Source organism: Mustela erminea, chromosome 7 (genome assembly GCF_009829155.1).
Source record: "Mustela erminea isolate mMusErm1 chromosome 7, mMusErm1.Pri, whole genome shotgun sequence".
In the NCBI taxonomy this organism is placed as follows: Eukaryota; Metazoa; Chordata; class Mammalia; order Carnivora; family Mustelidae; genus Mustela; species Mustela erminea.
This window is the reverse complement of record NC_045620.1, coordinates 110093931-110113050: the sequence shown is the minus strand read 5'-3', so window position 1 is coordinate 110113050 and position 19120 is coordinate 110093931. Positions and strand designations below refer to the sequence as shown.

At 41.6% G+C, this 19120-nt stretch overlaps 1 protein-coding gene across 2 annotated transcripts in view; it reads right to left on the bottom strand.

Annotated features, from left to right (window-relative positions):
* Positions 1-19120, bottom strand: part of CDKL4 (cyclin dependent kinase like 4) — a 46672-nt gene that overhangs the window by 6877 nt on the left and 20675 nt on the right. For both annotated transcript variants that reach the window (XM_032352894.1, XM_032352893.1), the window contains exons 4-8: positions 11790-11862; positions 6064-6154; positions 4956-5153; positions 3464-3546; positions 2517-2573 (exon numbers count right to left, since the gene is read on the bottom strand). In XM_032352894.1, coding sequence (XP_032208785.1) covers positions 2517-2573; positions 3464-3546; positions 4956-5153; positions 6064-6154; positions 11790-11862 — 502 coding nt within the window. The remainder of the gene's footprint in view (positions 1-2516; positions 2574-3463; positions 3547-4955; positions 5154-6063; positions 6155-11789; positions 11863-19120) is intronic.

The following is a 19120-nucleotide window of genomic DNA, read 5'->3' as shown; positions in this document are numbered from 1 at the left end:
AGAAAGGTTTTTAAGAAGAGGGATAAGAAATTAGAACTGCAGGGGCACCTGGGTGGCTCAGTTGGTTAAGCCTCTGCCTTCAGCTCATGGTCATGGTTTCAGGGTCTTGGGATTGAGCCCTGCATCAGGCTTTCTGCTCAGCAGGGAGACTGCTTCCCCCTCTCCCTCTGCCTGCTGCTCTGCCTACTTGTGATCTCTGTCAAATAAATAAATAAAATCTTAAAAAAAAAAAGAAGGAAATTGGAACTGCAAAGTACATGTCAATATCCTTTTCTTGAAACTTCAGATTTCACAGAAAAGCCTTAAAAATATTTCCAGGAGCCTATAGACTTCTTCTCTGGCCAGATTAAACTGATAGAGTGATAAGATGTTATCGCTATGAAAGCAACTGAGAAATAAATAATACTGTGTCTGCTGTCTCATTTAAAACCTACTGAAGAGAAACACACAAGCTCTACTGTAGATTGGCTACTCCATGCCACCACTGGCTTTGGCATTGCATTGGCTGGTACCTTCACCCATCTGAGCAGATGCCTGCATAGATGATGGCCTAGTCCCATGGGATGACTACCTGTTATGGGACCTGGATCTTATTTGTTATTAAAGATGTCTCACTATGTTTTTCAGAGATGTCTCACTCTGAAAAACAATCTGAGGGTTTTGAAGGGGCGGGGATGGGAGGTCGGGGTACCAGGTGGTGGGTATTATAGAGGGCACGGATTGCATGGAGCACTGGGTGTGGTGCAAAAATAATGAATACTGTTATGCTGACGAAAAAAAAAAAAAGATGTCTCAATTGCAATTAGTGAAAGAAAGCCTTTCTTCATCTAGCCTGGAGGAGGAATCTAGGAGATAGGGTGTGACCCATGCAACAGCGGAACCCCTAATGCACTTAGAGAATCCTTGGGTCTTTGGTCAGACACTACAGGTATAAATCAAATGGTTGAGTGATAAAACTAGCTTCATCCAGAATTGGGCAGGCAAATAAGGCACTTCACCTTTGGAACTAATGACAGGGGGTTTGTCCTAGACCTTGGAGCTTTTCTGCCCTGGAATTGGTTTGTCCTAGACCTTGGAGCTTTTCTGCCCTGGAATTGCCTTCCAGGAAGTTTTCTCTGTCCTTAGCTAGAGGAGTAACCAGCAGAAGATTTGGCCGGCACCTGAGAATGGGTTGGGATTGCGGTGCTGGACAGATACCCTCACCGCAGGAGGTCTTGCTAAAGTGCAGGTGGGTCAGAACGGCCTATCCAGAACAAGGCTGGGAAACTGGAGTTCTAGGACAGGGCATGCAGAATGCCAGGTTAAGGCAGGTCAGAGCAGGGAGACAGAGAGAAGGCAGCCGAGAGCCAGTAAAGCTCTGGTAAGTGCAGTCTGAGGGCACAGAGACGTCAGGCTTTCAAGAGGACTCAGACCAAAGGAATCCAGCACCCTGGATAGCACGTTGGCAGCGACCACCACTAGCACAATGGCTAGTCTACACAATGGACTCTAGGTCATCCAGGTGGCTCTACCTTCTAGATCAGGTAACTTCTGAGCTAGGCTGTGTATCATAACCACCTAGGGGGATGTTTAAAGATACAAATTCCAAGGTCCTATACAGAGATTTTGCTTCTGTAACTCTTGAGGTTAGATACTGGAATGTATATTTTTGAAAAGCCCATTTTGATGAGTAGTCATTTTGATGAATAGTATGGAAACCACTGCTATAGATAGAACTTAATTGGTTGCTAAAAATAGATACTGTTACTAATATCTTCATCCGTATCCCAGTAAGAGCTTTCAGTATCCACAGTGGTTTTAAGAGTCACATCTTCTAGCATGGGTCAGTTGGTTAAACATGAATGGCAGACTAGTCATAGGTGAATTTCTTCTGCTTTTTATTAGAATTTGTGCTTTGTTTGACTATTTCTTTTGGGCCTAGTTAAAGAGCTATATCTGGTGTCTGCTGTTTCTGAGTTTGCCTGGTCTACCAATTTTTTTAAAATAATGATTTTAAAGTTTATTTAACCCAATATATCTAAAATGTAATCAGTTCAACATGTAATTAATATCATAAAACTTGAGTGAAATATTTAATATTCTTTATTATAGCAATTTTCTTAGAAATCTAGTACATCTTCATTCTAATTAGCCATATTTCAAGTGTTCAATAGTAATATATAACTACTGACTATGATATTGGACAGTACAGTTCTAGACCTTCATCCTCATTAATTTACCGAGTTAACAGTCAGATTTCTTAATAAATGCAAAAGAAGTAATAGTGTTCATCACAGCAAATGCTAATTTACTCTTCTGTCTTTGACTAGTTTTAATGGATATGTTACAAAGATTAGTGTTTCACTTACTGACGTTCCTTTAACTATAATTATTTTATAGTTCCTTATTATTTTCAGTGATTATTATTTTCCTATTATTTTCAGTATTATCTGCCCTCTTGTCAATCCCTCCCAGAGTTACTAGCTTCAATTATTACATCTTGCAGGCAGTAATGGTTATAATTGATTCTTAAGTACCTTCATGAAATTCAAAGACATGGGATGAGCATCTGAGAACTTTTCTTCAAGAGTTTCCTAGAAAACAAAATAAAGAATTTCAGTGTTACATGACAACAAAGTTATGTTTATTCTGACTATATTAGAAATAAGAACATTTTGGAGAAAGACCTCCTCTAGTAGGTTAGATAATTATTTTTAAGGACTTTTTTAAAGTTCTTTTTTTATATAATTTTACACTATAGTATAAGATTTAAAAGACAAAAACTGGAATTATTTTTTAAATTTCACAATGTCTTACAATTGATGCTTGGTAAATGTGAGTTCCAAGTGTCCCTGAAATCCTACAACAATAGGATTTTATTTTATTTTATTTTTTAGAGATTTTATTTATTTATTTGACAGAGAGAGAGAGAGAGAACGAGAAGGGGGAATGACAAGTAGAGGGAGAGGGAGAAGCCAGTTTGGAGTTTTGATTTTGGATACAATGAAGATCATTTTGTAGAATGACTTTCCACTTGAAAATATCCATTACCAAGAAATGGTTTTTATGGACTTGAGCTTTGTTTTATAAGACAAAAAAATCGAGAATGCATGTTTTCAAAAATAAAGAAGACTACAGTAAGTACTGTTAAACAGTAGATAATTACTTCAGGGAAAGGTACTGAGTATTTTGACTAAAAGGATCAAAGTATTTTTGTAAGGAACTAAATATATCTCCACTTCAAATTTAATATTAAGTTAATCTTTGACTAGATAGGGCAAGTAGATTTTTAAAGCATTCTCTTGGTTAATTTATGCTGTTTTATATAACTTCTTTGATCTGTGTCAATGTGCTAGAAGGAAAACAGGAGCCAAAAGTACAGATACTTTATTTTTTTTTTAAAGTACAGATACTTAAAAAAAAAATACCCCTTTAAAGAAAGTTGCAACACAAATAATAAAATATCCAAGATTGAGCAGTTTACCATGTCTTCTGGCTCAGGAATACTGATGCCATGGAAAAACTGGTTACTTTTGAAGATAGATTGATGTCTTGGGATTAGTTTTCCTGCAAAATACAAACCATGTAACACATGACAAATTTAATAAAAATGAAAGTGTTTCAAAGATTAACTTCTGAAGTCCAGATATACGAGAAATACTAAGCCTGATCATTCCTTCCAGATTTGGGAGGAGCAAGTCACTGCAAAAACATGGCTCCTCAGGGAAGGGGCGGTCCTCCCATGTAACTCTCTTTGCCATGCATGGCTCGGTCTGCCATTCAGCCCCCGCCAGAAGATCAGGCAAGACCACCATGCTGAGGGCTTTACAACAGATCTCATAACTATCTCACAGTAGTTGCTATTTTTAATGAGCAAAATAAGGCTTAGAAGTTCAATAACCTGTCTAAAGTCACATGGTCATTAAGGGACAGATGCAGGATTCAAACTCAGGTCTGTCTCATGTCTGCTTAATGTAAATTTCCACAGTCCTTTTCGGCAATCAGTCAAACAATATATACTTAACATGTGGCCTGTGGTGATCCTCTACCCTACATTTTTCATGCTGTAGAATTCTTGGAAAGAATGTGTTGGAACCAAACAGGGACCAGCATCAGACCAAAGAGCAGGGCTTCCATTGCCCAGGAGTTGGGCTGTCAGGATAGGCTTGGGGCAGGGATTAATAAATACCATCGGGTGTGTAAATGTATCACTTTCCTTGTGTCCGTGCTACTTCGTGTAAAGCTGCAGCCAACCTTCTGTGTCACCTTCTCTTCCAACTGCCCACGGATGCTGACACAGGGTGGAAGCTTATGGAAGGGGCCCCTTGAGTCCTATTCCTGCTCTGTATCTAACTTTTATATGACTTCAAGCCAATCATGGAAACTCCCTGAGCCTCAGTTTCCTCACTTGTAACATAGGCACAATTAAAAATGTTATAATCCTTAATGGGTTTTTCTTAAGACTGGGAGAGATTAAGTGTGTGAAAGTAATTTATAAATTCTTAAGTGCTGTACAAAGTAGCAGAGTTGAGAAGTTGCAACAGAGACAGTATAGCCTACAAAACCTATAATATTTATCATTGGGCCCCTTGTAGAAGGTCTGTTGACCCCTGCTCTAGAGTATAGGGGGGAAAGCTCTCCTTTGCAGTGGGAATAAATGACATTTGATCAAATATCTCTTTGAGTCTGCTCTATGCACATGACTCCTATCCTTGTGTCCCTATCTTAGCCTGACATGGAAAGTAAGTGGATAGTTTATTCCAAGGCTAATTGACTTGACTCAGAAAGGCACCTGAGCGCCCCTTGCTGAGCAGAGTCATGACTCCACATGGAGAAAGTGGTTGGGTTCTGGCAACAACCCAGCACAAGCAACCGAGCAGCACTTAGGAGAAGCAAGAAGGCTCTTGTTCGGTACAGTGACGTCCTATCGCTCTAACAATTGAGCAGATCTGTAAGCCATAAAATGCAACACCTACCCAGTGTTCTGATGATCAGATAAAGCTGGTCCACATCTGATTTTCCAGGCCAGAGTGGCTGGCCTGTAAGAAGCTCTGCAAAAACGCAGCCAGTGGCCCATACGTCCACAGAGGAACCGTACTGCGTGTCTCCCACCAGAAGTTCCGGAGCCCGGTACCACCGTGTCGCCACGTAATCAGTGTAGGCATCTCCTGGAACTGCAAATGCGTCAGTCAGATCAGGTGGGTCACATTCCTGTGACATGTGGAGCAGGTCAGGCATTCAAGCAAGCTTCAGTAACTCCGAGGCCACAACACTCCTCACTCTGGAGGCAGCAAAGGCCCAAGTGCCCGAATACTTCCACTGTGCGCTCAGACCGTCAGCTCAACTCCCAGGGTCCCTCGGCTTAGTGAACACATGTGTTGGCCCACCCAGAGAGGGGGGCACGAGTGAGGGTTTCTGTAGTGTAACCTCAGGTTGAAAGCCAACTTCCAGGTGCGCTGTGAAGCCCCCGTGTCTGTCCTGCCAGAGTAGTGGTTGTGTACACGCACCTTGCAGTGGGTTTTTGCCTCCCATACAGTTCTAGATTCAGGGAGGTATAATGATTTGTTCCCTTTTCCCTTTGGTTCCCACCCCCCACCCCCCGCCAGTGTGGAATGACTTCCTTTATCTTAGCACTGTCTCTGAAGGCCCTCCAGAATTTTCTGCTTAGTCTTCTAGTCTTACGAACCCCACAGGGTTTTCCTGATGTCTCTAGGACACAGTAATGTCTCCCTCCAGGGAACCACCTCACCCTCACTTTTGTACTTCACTGTGAACCACCTTGTATTGTGTTTTGTTTCTTTCACTTCAGATTGTAAGTGCATGAAGAGCAGAAATGCACCTTATAATTATTTTCCTTTGTGAGGCAAAGCACATAAACATGACATCCAGTGAATTCGACTGGAGTGGAGTGGAGTGGAATTGCAGAGCGCACTAAGGTACTGGGTAAAAGGAAAAAGTGAACTTTTCCTCTTTGAATAATCACAGCATCACATTTAGCATCTGTTCAATATCTAAAACAAGTAAGAGTTTGTATCATTTCATAATCATCTGAATTGGATGGGTAAGTGAAAAATTCCTACTTACTCAGAATTCGTGCAAACCCAAAGTCACAGATCTTGATTATTCCTTGCTTAGTTATTAGAATATTTTCAGGTTTTACATCTCTGTGAATACACTGTAAGATAATATTTGATTATTTCTCTGGGTCATCAAAATGACAAAGATAATAAAATTAAATATTAGTTTAGATGATAAACACAGCTTGTGAGATAAAGATGCTTTTCCTTCATCTTTCTAGAAAAACTTTAATTGGCAAATTTTCACTTGTAAATCTTATCCCACCAAAAGAAAAAAGTCAGAATGCTGCTATATAAGTGAAGGAATTGAAATTATAATTGTTGGATAAGAAAACTTTTTTTTTTTAAAAGAAGGCCATGTCATGCAATTATTTCTTCCACATTTTATGGGCTCTACTTAAACTGCAAGAAGTAAAACTCTAGATGAGATTAGACTCAATGTTCCTCTGATAAGAACTGCCACCCAGAAATCCCCATTCAGGTTGAATAAGTATTACAGATTTGAGAAATTGGAAAAACATTTGTATGATAACAAAAAAAGTGCTTAAAAAACCGGCTTATAACTAGAGTGACCATATTATTTATTGCTCAAATTGGGATGTGTGAAAGGAGCTCTGCTAGTAATCACACAGGGACAACAGGACCACACCACAACTGTCCTGGGTAAGCTGGGAGGTATGGTCATCTACTGCTCCAAAGACGCTGAGGCTTCCGCATGAGGGGACGAGGACCACTGCCACTTCCTCAGCAGTGAGCTAAGCTGGGAGCATTAGCAGCTCTCCTGAGAGATGACCACACAGCGTAGTCGGCCGGGGTCCCTCCTGGGAGAGTAGGACACCCCCGTGAGGCATTGTCCCCTCACAGAGGCTCCCGTGATTCCTCTGCAGGCGGGCACCTCACAATGTGCTGCCCTGCTGTAAAGGCCCTGAACAGAACACGTGCTCCTTGCTGGACGTTGCGAGGGTCACGCTGGAGTAAGGCAGGCTGCGTGAGCCTCACTCCTTGTTCTTCCAGAAGTGGCCGCTCCATGGTGTGGAGGCCCTCCAAGAACACAAGTCAGGCGCTATTCTTCAGCACTTTATCTTTCCAGTCCTTCCTCCCAGACAAGCAAACCGACAAAACTGATGGTGCTCAGCCCTCATCTAGAGCTCTGTCCTTTCCACAGTCCTTGCACGTGAATGCCTTCATTCCTGCCACTATCTTGTGACAGCAGGTGGCCACTGACAGGGTCTCTGGATTGAGTGTCACAGTAACCGGCTCCTTTTGCCTCACTCCTCTGTATTCTGTCAGTCCCTTTATATATTCCTGCTACATTGACAATTATGAAGTAATTTTTCTTTGCTTCTGTGGTAGCTATCTGGGAAGAGAAAAGGCTGAGTTCCAAATTCATTTTAGGTCACAAAAATGGCAGTGGTAGTATAAGCTTATTCCTAGTTAGTCTCAGTTATTGTCAACTATCTCATAATTTGTATGACCAACAGAAGAAAAGTCTAGGCCTCTTTAAAGTCCTAAGGCCTTAGATACTAATTTTTTTAAAAAATACACTACTGGGGGTGCCTGGGTGGCTCGGAGGGTTAAGCCTCTGCTTTCAGCGCGGGTCATGATCTCAGGGTCCTGGGATCGAGCCCCGCATCGGGCTCTCTGCTCAGTGAGAGTCTGCTTCCTCCTCTCTCTCTCTCTGCCTGCCTCTCTGCCTACTTGTGATCTCTGTTTATAAATAAATAAATAAAATCTTAAAAAAAAAATACACTGCTGTAGCATAAACCAACATAATTTTGAGGTCCTGCCTTTTAAGCAACACATTTACAAAACTCGGATTAACACTTATGAGTCCTAGTCACAATAGCTGGTGATTTACTAGGAATGGGTTATGTCCCAAAAGAGTTTGCATCAAATTCTAGAATTTCTGGACTACATGTGCCATTATCAAGGAAATAGACTTAAATCGACACTAGTCTTTTGGCCTATTTAAATACAATTTGTGGATCTAATGCAAATCCATGTGAAATTTTTAGCAATTTATTTTCCACCAAAAAACCCACAAAGTCAAATCAAGTACTGATGTTTCCCAAGGAAACAGAAAAATTACTGGTGTAGGTACAGGTAAGAGAAGCTACTAATAGAGGGGAAGAGGATACTGAAGAAAGCAAAAGAGGGCAAAACTTCCTGGAACAGTAGGAAGTCAAGCACGGAGAACGGCAGCCGCTTAGTCATACCGCATTCACTTTCTCTGCTGCCAAGCTGTGCTCAGTGCACACTCACAGCGCCTCTGGCAATCAGCTTGCTTTCCACCAAAGACCAAAAAACCTGCAAGTCAGTGTGACAGAAGCAGGTTTTTTTTTTTTTTAAATTTTAAAAATAACTTGGGTTGCATACACAGCTTTTAGAAAATATTGTTCAAGTTGGGTTATTTTGGCTAATGCGTAATCTCATTTTTAATGGCTCACAAGTCAACAAGAAGAGGTTGACCCTCAACTTTAAGAAACTCCAGAACTTTCACAAATTGCTTCTTGTACAACCTGATCAAATAATAGTTTTCTTTTCTTTTCCTTTTTAAAGATTTTATTTTTAAAGTAATCTCTACACCCCATGCAGGGCTTGAACTTACGACCACAAGATCAGGAATCGCACACTCCACCAACTGAGCCGGCCATACGCTCCTAAATAATAGTTTTCTATTATCTCAAAAGGTTGTCTTCTTTGAGCTTTCGAGATGGATACCGATACAGCAGTGAGGAAAAGGACCTCCTTCACAACCAGAACATTAGTATTAACTAGATGTTGCAGCCTGATAAGCACATCCTGGAAGTCACTGCAATTTTGTCATTTTGAGAGGAAGTTCTTTTTGTCTAATATATCAGGTATACACAAATCCACGAGTTCATAATGACACTAAATGGGTCACTTTAGTTAACTCATTCTAGCAATATTAGAGGGCAAGAAAGAACAAAAAGAAAGAACTGGACTTTCTTAAGTCCAGTGCCTCTCAAATATAATGAGCATATGAATCTCTTGGAGATCTTGCTAAAATGCAGATTCTGATTCAGTAGATCTAGGGTGGGCCTGAGATTCTGCATTTCTAATGAGCTTCCAGGTGGTCTCTATTAATAAGACCTTAATCCCTTATTACTTTAACCTTCCTTGTCTTGGTTTGGATCACCACTCTGGAGAGAATAAGGTAGTCATGGTCTCCATAGGTTGAAAACTGTGAATTTTCAGCAACGCCATTGGGTCAGATTGCCTTTTCTATTGAGAATATCATGAGGGTTCCTTTAAAAATAAGGAGAGGATAAAGATTTTAGATGTAGTATTGTAACAGCTTTCATCTGACCTAAATTTTTTCCTTTGCATGCACTTTAGGCTAACCATAGCATAACCAGAGTTCAGAAATAATTCCCATGTTGGAGGAGGGAAGTTCATCTGAAAAATTATCCCTTTTTAATAGAGGTCCTGGATTATCAATGGGAGGTTTAAAACCTGTTGTTCTGAGGAGAGAAATGATAGCAGTTGCATTGAGCTCTAATAATGTTTGGGTCTGGTGGGAATAGTAAGTCACAGCCAGTAGGTAAGTTGTTTGATTCATTCATTCATTCATCTAGTTATTCAACAAATATTTATTGAGTGAGCACTTTTTATATAAAGAGATCCATGCTAGGTGTTGAGGAGATACAAAGATAAATCAGCACAGACACTGCATTCACGTGTATAACCCAGTACAGAGGAAAGTGTCTGACTACAGAGATAAAGGACAAACACTTATGGCATACAGAATTTCAAAAAATCATTTTAATTACACAGAAGACTCCTACAAGAACCTTAGGTAAGCTTTAATACTTCTGATAATATGGTAGAAAGCAACAGAGATGTGGTTTAATTAATTTTTAAAAAGATTTTATTTACTTATTTGAAAGAGAGTGTGAAAGAGCACAAGCAGGGGAGCAGCAGAGGGAGAGGGAGAAGCAGGCTTTCTGCTGAGTGGGGAGCCCGATGCAGAGCTCGATCCCAGGTCCCTGGGATCATGACCTGAGCTGAAGGCAGACACTTAACTGACTGAGCCACCCAGGTGCCCTGAGGTGTGGTTTTAATTCAGTGTCATCTTTAGTATGTATTTGAAAGCATATGCATCATGAAAACCAGGCTTATGTATCTTGTGAACAAAATATTTTTTATTTTTATTTTTTTTAAGTAGGCTCTACGTCCAGCATTGAGCCCAATGCGGGGCTTGAACTAACGATCCTGAGGTTAAGACCTGGGCTGAGATCAAGAGTCTGATGTTTAACCGACTGAGCCACCCAGGTGCCCCACCTCAATACTTTATTAATAGAAAATGTAAGCTTTTGATTGTTCCTAACAAACTCTTCATTGACTTTCTTAAAACTAAGGGAAGCTTCCTCTAAGTATTGAAATTTATTCCACAATTTTGCATTCTTTTCCAGCAATCCTAGACTATGATAGACATTCTGTTGGCATCAAAACTGACCATATTGGTAGCCTCTATCCCTGAGCAGGTACTGCCTCTCTCTAGGCACCAACTCAAAAGGTCTAGAGTTATTTTTTTAAAACTATCATTATAGCAGTGATTTCCCAGAAACCAACTTAAGCTCCCATTGGCCCTAGATGGGACCATTTGAACATCAGAGAGAACCATGATTGCAAAGGATTGAAACACATCAAATGTGTAAGATCTATAAATTTGTAATGATGCCTACATTCCTCTAAAACCTTTGTTGTTCACTCTTGGAGGCTGCTAAGATACGAACTTATCATTCTGAATAGTATATTTTACAGTAGCCAGAGTCTGTCAGGGTAGGTTCTTTTCCATATAATTAAAATTAATAAATGCAGAAGAGATAATAGAGTTTGAAAATCACCATCTTTTAACCCTAATGAAACACTAGATACAGGCAGTCATCATCAATGAAGGCTAAAGTCATCAAGTAAAAAGGTTGACCAGGAAATTCATAGTGGAGAGGATCAAACTAATAGCTCTTAAACCCACTAATCTATTTCAAGATGATCAAAAATGAGACAAGCTGACATATGCCTCATGATGTTGATGCAAGAAGACATGTACAGCATTACATATGAAATATTCTTGTCTGAAAAACTGAACCCAAAATTATCAAGTCTCTAGACACAAATACTAATTTGCTGGAAATACAGGTGAAAGAACAAGTTAAATGACACATACAAAGCAATCAGCTGCAATGATTTCTAGAACACAGTAGTATCCAAAGTGTGTTTCTTGGACCAGCAGCTTCAGTATTAACTGGGCAAATGTTAGAAATGCAAATTCTTGGGGCCCTACTCTGGACCTATGGAATCAGAAACTCTGTGGGTGGGCCCAGCAAACCGTATCTTAATGAGACCTCCAGGGGTGTTGATGCATGCTCAAGTTTGAGAACTATGGATCTAAAAAACTAATGCTAAATATATATATTTTTTAAAGGATAGAGGAAGAGGGCCTGTTGGAGAATAAAAGACTCAAAAAACATAAAAACAAAATCAAACCAAGTGCCATGGGCAGAAGGAACACTGAGTTCACACAAGCTTCTAATTCATAAGGAATATTTGGTTTTCATGGAAATTGGAAAAAAAAAAAAGCCATGGATTACGTTTCCCATATTCTGTGACTTTCTTCCTTTCCCTCCATCTTTAGCTCTTTAAGGTGATCCCTGAGCTATTTAGGAGAAAAGAAGACATTAACAAATATGTTTGGAAAATGTTACTTACATTATGTTTATGACAGAAATTAAGAGCTTGAAGTGTTTGCCATAATACACTTTTGATCACTCCATCAGCAACTCTGGGGGAAAGAAAATTAAAAAGGAAATAAAAACTCCTAAGATGGGGAGTCAGGAACAGGAGCTGGGGACAGAAATGCAGTGGGTGAGGGCCTGCAGTGGTCAACAAACACGGTGCAAACGGTGCTGAGGATATTTTTTTGCACGTGTTCATGGAAGTTGGTTTACTGTGTTTTCATTATAGATACAAATTTTCTTTTGTAATTTGAAAATTTTAGATATCTGTAGAAACGGTTTATCACAAAAATCCAAACAGTCTTGCAAAGTAAAGGAGTAGAAAGTGCTGACTCAAAACTTTTTACCCCAAACTTTCTCTTCAGGCAGGCACCTCTGTTTCTTTCCCTCTCTCTGTCTCTCTCTGCATTTACTACTTTTTTTTCCTCTGCATTTACTTTTTAACTTTATTTTTAGAGAGGGGGCGAGGGAGAGAGAGCATCTTAAGCAGGCTCCATGCCCAGTGCAGAGGCCAGTGTGGGGCTCGATCTCACAACCCTGAGATCATGACCTGAGCAGAAAGAGTCAGATGCGTAACAGACTGAGCCACACAGATGTTCCTTTAATTTTAAATAAATGCATTCATATGGCTCAAAATTTAAAGAGTATAAATTTAAAATTTAAAGAGTATATCCATGAAGAACTGTCTCTCACAGCTGGCTAGTCACACATTTCATTCTCTGCAACGTCCCCCTCCTCTTTCAGGAAGCATATATATGTGTAGAGGTATAAATACTAATGCATTTACATCTATTTCGTGGTCTCATTACATGGATGTGTCATAATCTACTTAGTTAGTTCCCATTGGTGAGCAATTAGATTGACTCAATTTCATTCCTAGAAACAAAATATGTATAATCATCCATCTTACTACAGTTGTGCAATTATCTTTTTAAGGCAAGTTCTAGAAGTGGGATTTCTAGGACCTATGGTAGGCACATGTTGAATTTTGATCCTGCAGATGTGACCTTCAGATAGACCTAAAACCTGGTTTTGCAGGAAGGAAGGCATACTCAAAGATTGACTTCCAGCAGTTTGGAAACACACTCGAGTATGTACTGCAGTTGTGTAAGTTTCTTACACCTGGTGAGCAGGCAGGTACGCAGCTGGGGAGGCCAGGGAGAACCCGTGTCCCATGAGAATGAGAGGCTGGGGGCTTCTTGTCCCTGCAGGATCCTGGAAATACTGGAAGGTGTTTTTCACTGGGGAATTGGAGATCTGGGCAATTGACATTTGTCTGGGAGTAGTCTACTTGGTGTCACCATCTCTATAAATTATAGCAATTACATTCCCTTTAACTTTCTCTTGATGCCTTTCCATGGCTCACATCACTGTCCCATGATGGCGCCTTCAGTTGCATATTGCCCACGGAACCTCTGTGTGTTCAAGTCCCTATCTTCTTACTGTCTTGCCAACATCTGGTTTTGCCATTGTTGTTTGTCAAACTGTGGTTAAAATAAAAAGATAGCTCATTTTGGTTTTCGTTGACATTTCACTATTAGCGACTTTTGTTTTCACATGATTATTGGACATGACGTGTCTTCTTTTGAGTATTTCGTATTCATGGTCTTTATATCTTTTGTGACTGGTCTGTTTACCCTTTTTAAAACTGATTCATGAAGACTCATTATATACCAGAGTCTGCATATGTGCTGCACATATTTTTACCCACGCGTTGTTTTTCAACTGTGTTTGTGGGGATGGGGTGACTGTTTGCATAGTTTCGAAAATCTGAAACACAATATGTCTTTTGCTAAGTGTCTACTGTAAGAATTTTTTAATTAAAAAGTTTAAAATGATCTAATATTCCAAACATAGCCATCACTTGGCCTTAATGTTTTATCATACTTGGAAATTTAAATCATGTGTTTAGATCCCTTGTTAAAAACTAAACTCATCCTACAGGTGATGCTGGTCTCACAGAGGTGTGGGACGGCCTGTGTGTGACTCGAGCATCGAACCAGCTACAAGAGCTCACTGTGTGGATCTGCGGTACTTGCTGAGAAACAGCAATAGTGTGTGGAAGGATGTTCCTCAGGGCAGTTTTCTGACTTCAGGTCATAGTTATGGCGGCACAGTCCTGATATCCTGTGGTCTGGAGGCAGCCCTCTGACTCCAGCTCTTCTAATTATTAAGTATTACTAATATTGTGAAAGCTCCAAATTCTCAATATTAAATCTCTTTCTACTAGAAGTGTCTAGAGCCATTTCTATTTCCTGCACTCAATTCTTTTTTTTTTTTTTAAGGCTGTTTGTTTTAATTTAATCAATTTATTTATTTGACAGAGAGAGAAAGATAGATAGAGAGCACAAGCAGAGGGAGTGGCAGAGGCAGAGGGCGAAGCAGGCTCCCTACTGAGAAGGGAGCCCAATAAGGGACTCAAAACCAAGACTTTGGAATCCTGACCTGAGCTGAAGGCAGAGTCTTACTGAGCCACCCAGGTGCCCCTACCTGAATTCTGATATAACCTGATCTTTTTTCCCCTCTTTGCCTAGAGCCATGCCACAGACACCATTGCTTTCATGTTTTTATAAGAGAAAGACAAGCATAGCCATTTTGAGCCCTATGAGGCAGAGTTCAAATCCCAGCTGTGCTGCTTCCAAGTTTTAGAACCTTGGGTAATTTATTTGTGCCTGCAGTTTTCCTCATGTGTACAGATGGAACAATGCCACATAAGTTCATTAAGACTATCTCCTGAGAGTCTGGGTTTTCATATCTCCATAGGTTTAGGAAATGAGGGTCTGAGATCAGGTGAGGCCAGTGGATGGACCTGAAGCCCTCTAGAAAGACAAGAAGACCCCCATGAGAATGGCAAAAGCCCTGAGGTGAGAAAGAACAGGTATGTGGGAGCAACAGTTAGGAGGCCAGTGTGGCCAAAGCATGAGTGAAGAGGTTGGTGAGGCTGGCTGGGGCCAAACCATGGAGGGCCTTACAGATCTGGGTAGGTAGTTCGGATTTTACTCTGAGTCTAAAGGAAAGTCATTGAAAGGACTGAAGAAGACAAGTGGCAGAATACGGAGAGTGGATTTCTGCACGCTGAGTGGAGACAGGATGGTTTATGAGGCAGCTGACTTAACAATGTAGGCGAGATGTGGTGATGTTGGTTAGAACGGTGGCGGTGGAGGGAAGGGAAATGGATTTCAGGTCTTGCAAGAGCCTGCGAGCAAAACACGGGCCCGATTCACGTAGACATGGAATGCTGGAGGGGATCCAAGCACTGCAGGAACGGGGGGATCAGGAAATGAGTTAGGGTGAGGGTTCAGAGACTGGTGAAACCGAAGTTTCTATGTTAATAACATCGATTTGGACATGAATGAATGCTGTAGCAAAGTCCTGAACTCTTGCTGCGGAAGAGGAACGTTTGCTTTGTGGCATCTCCCGGGTTGAATCACAGCTCTGCTCTGAGCAGAAGAGCTCTGATTCCCAGAAGGCAGGTTCCATCACAGGCAACACAACATCTGTACAAAATACCGGCTACAAACACATACCACTGATCTTACAAAGAGAAGATAGTTATCGGAGAGAAGACAGATTCGCGCAGGGCTCATTCCAGAAAGACAGAGGATTGCAACACGATTCAGCCACAGGCAGCAGGTTTCAAAGTGTTTTGGGGTGAAATAAAAAGCTTCAGAAGTCAGCCGCCCCTCAGTGTTCAAGTATTAGACGCTGGGTGAGGGCAGAGACAAATACCGCAAGGAGCAGTGAAGGCCCGAGAGCAAACACTAGACGTCCTGGCGCAAGACGAAGGAGTGGGTCACAATGGGGGAATTCAGACCGGACTGCTCAGGGGCTGTGCTCTCTCTGACACTTGGAGGGACCTTGCTGCTGCCATCAGGACTCCTCATCTTTGCCTTAATTCGTTATATGACTTCACCATGGGAAAACCTCATGTCCACTGTCCATACCCCAGACAAAATGAGTCCTCAGTAAACCCTTGCTATCTGAGATTACAAGCCAACCTTGTCTCAGGTCTGCCAGCCCCTTCACGTGGTCACTTGGGTTAACCTCCTCCCCTTCTATCCCCTCCCGTCTTCCCACAGATACTCCTCCCCAGCCCCACTGGTTTCCGTTCCCTGAGCAGGCCTAGCCTGTTTACGCCTCCAGACCTTTTGTTTATTGTTCCTTCTCCTCCCCTCCCGAGACATTCTCTGACCCCTCCCTGTGTTTTCCTTCAGTTCAGGGGTAGCTTCTTCACTAAGCCCGTTTCTCTGGCACTCTTGGAAATTATAAACTAGCACCCTGTCATAAATCCCTTTCTGCTTAAGCCAGTTGGAGTGAATTCTCCTGTGGAATCCTGAACCGTTCAGAATGCGATACCAGAAGTGGATGTGGGCCAGGAACTAAGGCCTTGGTGATTGGGGATTGGCTATCTGATTTAATCACTAACTACCATTAGGGACTCAACTAGCTGGTAGATGGGCACCCACAGATTAACTAGTTGTAAAATCATCTGTCATCTGGAATAAAATGCCTACTCAAGGCAAGCCTTTGGAAGACTGAATGTGACAGAACAATATGGGAAACATAAATAATACAAGATAAGTGGGGCGGGTTGGCTCTAACTTAATGACAAATTTTACAAAAGGACAGGGTTAGGGCTCTAATATCTTTGTTCAACGCACAGTTGGGAAACCGAAAGTTTCAATGCTCGCCGTAAAAGAACCCGTTATTGCTTGTATCTATAGGACTCACTTAATGGACCTATAAGAATAATATGAAATGACTGAAGAATCAAACACAGAGAATAATCCTGCAGGGTGCTAAGTGACAACACAAATTTAACTTCTGTGAGGTTAATTAATTTCTCAGTTAATTAACTGAGAAAGAGCTATCTATACTTTGAGAATTGAAATGTGACCCTCGGGAGTGTTCATGAAACGGAGAGCACCCCAGCTCCCACCAAACATCCCGTCTCAGGCAAACCAGTCCCCCAACTCGAATGATGAGGCTGGTTTTGCCTTGACGAGAACCTTCTAATGCTCTCACTTGAGTAGCTGTGCCACACGGGGATTCTTCTCAGACCTTGAGAGGTCTCCAAACCTTAACTAAAGTCACAGTCCAGCGTGTCTCAGGGGGCCTACTACAAAGTCAGAGGAAAAGGTTTACATGGCAAAAAGGACTCTGAGATGCTAATTTACAATGGGGAATGCCTGTGAGCATGGATTTCACTGACGTAGGACCAGAGAGGAAGAGCCAGAGTTTAGCCTGGGCTGATTGTAACACTATGGGCGCACTTCCTAGAGATTCCAGTTTCACCAGACTACCTGGAGCAGCTAGCAATGAGTCGAGCTGATTGCTAAACTGGTGATTGAAACCTGGCTAATGGTTGCTGATGGCAATCGAAGTTGAACGCCAGAAATTCATTAGTAAAATGAGGAGGAGGAGATCCAAAGATACGAGGCGATATGAGCGTTGGAGAAGATTTTTTGTACACATCAAGCTCACCTACCTCCCAGCTGTGCCTCCTCAAGGTCCTCATAGTGTCAAGCCATGCTCTTCCCTAGATGCACAGTATGGCTTTCGGTTTTCTAGTTTGGTAAAGAAAACGTAGCACAGCAGCCCCTTCCACTGGGCTCTTCCTACCATGGTAGCTTTCATTCCTTGGCCCAGAGCCAGCTGGCTCTTCTTCCATCTGCTGGTGTATCTCTCTCAACTATCCAGTTAGGAAAGGGGGAAATAATCTCAAGGATGGATTTGTGGACCTACTAGGACTGGTGAGGTGGATTTGAGTCAAGATTTCATTTACCACCACACTTCCTGCTTCCTGCTCCCCATTACCCCCAAACTGACCTCAGTGGCTTTCAAGGTCACTGGTGACTGGTTTTACCTCAGAGCCTGGCCATTAATTCCTGAAAGATAGGCTATTTTTCTTTTCCCAGCATATGTTCTGGTGAATGGCTGCAGAGTACTTTGGGGCAGGCTAAGAGGAAGAATTAAGTGCGGATGTGTGATGTTATTGCTGGTCCACTCCTCAAGGAAAGCCATCTTCCCTTAAGTCACAAGGCCCCGGTTCTGTGAACTGCCTATTGTGGTGATGCAAGTCAAGCCTCTAGTCTCCAGTTTTTATAGAAAAATAGAACCTTAGTGATCTGCCCATCTGTTTCGGTTCGAGAGAACGTATGGTCAATTAAACCATTTTGATCATCACTATGGCTCTGTTGCCTGTCACTGCAATTCTCGAAATGAAGAACTACCACTTGGCCTCTGTCATCCAGGGATCCCATGAGCCCCACTGAAATCAGGAAGCCATTTCAAAGAAAGGATAATCTGGGACATGCTGCTTGTGCAACCCTCACTACCGTATTTCTCAGTACTCATGATTCACGGCCATCTTTCCACCAAACCACACCCTGTCTTATGGGAAATTTTCTATGAACAGTTAACTGGGAGAGAAATGCAAACCTTTTATATGTCAATTATACCTCAATAAAGCTAAAATCAGGGTGCCTGGGTGGCTCAGTGGGTTAAGCCGCTGCCTTCGGCTCAGGTCATGATCTCAGAGTCCTGGGATCGAGTCCCGCATCGGGCTCTCTGCTCAGCAGGGAGCCTGCTTCCTCCTCTCTCTCTATGCCTGCCTCTCTGCCTACTTGTGATCTCCCTCTGTCAAATAAATAAATAAAATCTTTAAAAAAAAAAAAAATAAAGCTAAAATCAAGCTGAAGTCTGACTTATGGGTGTGTATAACATGCTCCTATCAGCCAGAAGTGGAGTGGATAGATGAAGTTTGGTAAACCCGTTAGTTTTATAATGCTATAATCGCTTATAATTGTTTCTTTGTATTTCTGGTTCCTCATTAGATCCTAAGCTTCTTGAAGGAAGGATTATTCCATTATACATAGTACAATGGAAAGGAAAATCCTTCCTCTGGAAGGGAGGCAGTTTTTGTCACATTACTAATTAACTTACCCTTTGTACTTACTGTAGAACTCAGAGGGTCTTAGAGAATGGGAATAGATCATTTTAAGTTTAATCAGGTGATGCCAATTTCGGCTGCTGCACATACATGCAGTTTCTTTGCTTGAGCAAATCCAACACAGTGCCAGTACTCAGTACTCAGCTGTTGATCTAAAAAGTGCTTTTTGTCTCTAAAAAGTAGAGGACACCAAAGGTTTCATCGGGCACGTAGCAGTACACTTTCACCATCTTGTTGTTAAATCAGATCTTCTGAATGAGATAATTGAGTCCTCGGGTCTCTTGATCTTCAGCTCACCACCCCCCAGCTCATCCCACATGTCCTGTAGGTTGATTGCCTCATATCTCACACCA